Raw genomic sequence first — 3,486 nt, forward strand, 5'->3', positions numbered from 1 at the left:
TAAATAACAATAGTTTAAAATTACAATTAAGTCATGCCTACAAATTCATGGCAAACAAAAAAACCATGCAAAAAGTTCATCACATAAATAAATGCATATCTGGAGGAATATAAAACCATAAGCACAGAGATAGACACACAAAAGGCAAGAAATTGCAGTCACCACAGTAAAATCTGTGGCACTATAAGAGCACCGAGAATAAGTTAAATACAATAATAACAAAAATAATAGCAATTAGACTTTTAAAAAAAATAATATAAGACAATAGTTATTATTAAATTTTTCATATAACAAATAATCGTAATGTAGATATGTCTCTAAAAACATAGCGTTCTCACTTTGCTTATCACTTAGCTAAAGAGGCAGTTATTTCAACTCAAATTAAATAATTTAGAAAAGGTTTTGAGACAGCCAGATCTCTTTTGGCAACAAAGCATCAGGCTTACTAGAGACAGTTCATGGTAACAACTACATCTTCCAAATAACATGCAACTTGCTTCCTACCTTTCGGACTCCACTGAACACATAGAGCAGCACGGTTAGCCTGAGGATGACAAGAGTTGGCACCCATTCTGATCCTTCAGGTTCCAGACATATCTATAGATATGATTTTATTTTAGCATGTGATCAAAATGTGAGCAATTTAAAAGAAAAATAGCTAAAACCAGCTCAAAGCTTAAGCTTCTTTACATTATAATATTAACCAGGTATAGATTATCCAATGTTTCAAAACTTAACCATATGGGCACTCACGAATTCCGATCATGCGATGCAGTCACTATTCTGTTTGTTCTTGTACTCCAGTCAATCCCAGAAATTATTTGGTCATGCTGTGAAAAGAATCCATGAAATTACTTCGAAATTAAGGATAAACATATCCAGTGAAATTGCTTTGAATTCATTGCAATTGAGGATAAGAAGCTAAAAACCATAGTACCTTTTGAAGGGTATGCACCTTTTCCCATTTGTCTTCAAACAATTTGTAGATGTGCACTTCATTATTATTGGGACAAAATGCAACAACTATAAAATAAAATATAAAAATATTTTATGACCACTCAAATATTCAAAAAGCTGCAATCACATTCCCTAACGACAAATGACTATGGCCTATTAAACTCATCAAAAGTGTCTCCTTTGCCATTTTAAACATCTCTGGTAAATGTCCAAGCATACCCGTAAGTTCTGCATTGTTTTGTATTGAACTCCTTACTGTTTGATTATTAAAGAGTCCCATTTTTATCTCTCCTTTTTTCTTTTAGTTAGTCAGGATGATCTCCTCCTCTAGTCATTTCTTGTTTTGCATTATATCTCTCTTCTCATGATAGTTTTTCTGTTTGTCAAATAAACATCCATAAAATGTTATTAGTACCCTCCCATCTTATCATGCGATTTGGATGCCTAATGTCTACTAAAGAAAAGTCAAGATACAACGCAGATTACAATTTCCCTTCCCATGATAATATAGACACAGCTTGAAATATTCTAATTCTATAAGCTTTTAGCTAGCAAGTTCCTGCATTAATCCAGCATCGCTGTGTAAAATGTTCAAATAAGATTCACTAACAAATTGGAATAGCCACCAGAGGACCAACAGTTGCCTACTCAAATTGACCAAAAGATTGCAAGAAAAAAGTAAGGTTAACAACGTTTAACCCAAACTGCATATCTCTGCAAAGAAGGCAAAGCGAAGTACCTCGCAAGTTATTTCTATATCTTAGGAATCTAAATCCAAACTGCATATATAATAGAAGAAAATTGCAATTTTAACTTGAAGTCGACTCCAACAGATCAAAGGGGGAATAACCTGGGAACAAAACCTTCCACTGAAACAACCACATCTATTCATCCAAAAGTAACTTTTCCAAAACTATCAGAACAAATAAATGCAGTTCCATATCTTGAAAATCATAATCACAAAACAGCCCAACAGGCACATTTTTTCAGCACTCAAACAGGGAAATCGAAACCGAAAAAGGTGATGGGAGCGTTATATTACTGGATTTGTCAGGGCTCCAAGCATGGCAAGTGATACAGTGAGCTAATTGTTGGACCACGATCGCCGCCATTGTTGCCCAAAGTGCCAGAAATTGGAAGGAAAGAGAATGAATGTATGGGATCTGTAAGCAACAGAGACGAGGGAAGAACAAAGAAAGCAGAGAATTTGTGAACGGCGTGTGAACAGGTGAAAGCAAACCGGAAATTCGAACCAGTCTCGTGGTGACTTCTGGTTCAGGTGCCCAATCACTTGTCCTACCGATGAATTGCTTTCACTTTAGCTATCCCTATATCCTCGGCTTTTGTCCAAAAAATTAATTAATCATTCTTTTTTGTAATTGACTTAATTTTGAATTAAAAATTATGTTACTTTTGTTTATAATTACTAATAATAATATCTCATTTTTGTCTCCCCATAATTTTTTTCGTATAATTTTTAAGGGAAATAGCATCCAAGTACGGAATGTATATTAGAGAAGGATCAAATGATTTGCTTTTATTATTATAGTCTTCTGGTCTTTCTGACATATTAATTTTAAATGCAAAAAAACTAAAATGCCCTTATAGTTAAAAAACAAAAAAAAAAACAAGAAACCCTTATCATCGCCGGCGCCAACCGTCGAACCATTGCCGGAGGCAAAGTCGCTAGAGCCCCTGATGCCGGCAGGGTTGTTGGCAGTTGGTCGCCGAAGCTCTGGCACCGGCAACATTTTATTTCAAAATTGAAGTTTTTATGTAGCCAAGGGTGAGTTTAATCTCAAGACCCTTAACCACCTAAAAAGCTTGGTAGGCCATCAAACCCTTTAATATATATATGTGTGTGTGGCAAAAAAAATTATAAATAGTAAACCAAGTACAAAATCACTTTCATGTAATAACCTAATGTGTATTATTAATTTCTAAATGGAACTTGTTATTTTATGAATATCACTAATTAATTTAACATGGACAATTACAAATTGAAAATTTTAAAACTTCACTTATTTTACTTGTTAAACGTCCCAATGTCTTATTGTCAATCACGGATACGTTGTTGTCAAAATCAAATAGATATTTATTAGTGAATGACTAACATGCACAACTAGATCATTCCTATCATTTTTTAACCTGTTAAAATCATAATAGATTCTTGTTAATTTCAAATTAATTGTTGTTATTTTACAAATATCACTTGTTAATCTGATATAAACAATTACAAATTAGGGTTTCAAAACTTCATTTATTTTACTTGTTAAACATCCCTATGTCTTGTTGTCAATCACGGATAGATTATTGTCAAAATCAAATGGATACTTGTCAGTGAATGACTAACACGCACAACTAAACCCTTCCTATCATTTTTCTAATAGGTATCCATTTAATTTTGACAATAACCTATTCGTTATTGACAATAAAATATTGGGACGTTTAACAAGTAAAATGAGTGAAGTTTTGAAGCCATTAATTTATAATTGTCCATGTTAAATTAATATGTGACATTCGTAAAAT

The 3,486-nt window shown here is 33.1% G+C and overlaps 1 protein-coding gene across 1 annotated transcript; it reads right to left on the bottom strand.

Moving 5' to 3' along the window:
* Positions 1 to 539: 539 nt before the first annotated feature.
* On the bottom strand, positions 540 to 2,326 carry LOC129302812 (actin-related protein 2/3 complex subunit 1A-like). Its single transcript, XM_054941686.1, has 4 exons — positions 2,000 to 2,326; positions 938 to 1,023; positions 754 to 830; positions 540 to 597 (listed from the first exon to the last, which is right to left on the bottom strand). The coding sequence occupies exons 1-4, from the start codon at positions 2,067 to 2,069 to the stop codon at positions 540 to 542; spliced, it is 291 nt and encodes a 96-aa protein (XP_054797661.1). The 5' UTR covers positions 2,070 to 2,326.
* Positions 2,327 to 3,486: the final 1,160 nt, after the last annotated feature.

Source organism: Prosopis cineraria, unplaced genomic scaffold (genome assembly GCF_029017545.1).
Source record: "Prosopis cineraria cultivar Desert tree isolate PC_DT_omini unplaced genomic scaffold, ASM2901754v1 PC2, whole genome shotgun sequence".
Taxonomy (NCBI): domain Eukaryota; kingdom Viridiplantae; phylum Streptophyta; class Magnoliopsida; order Fabales; family Fabaceae; genus Prosopis; species Prosopis cineraria.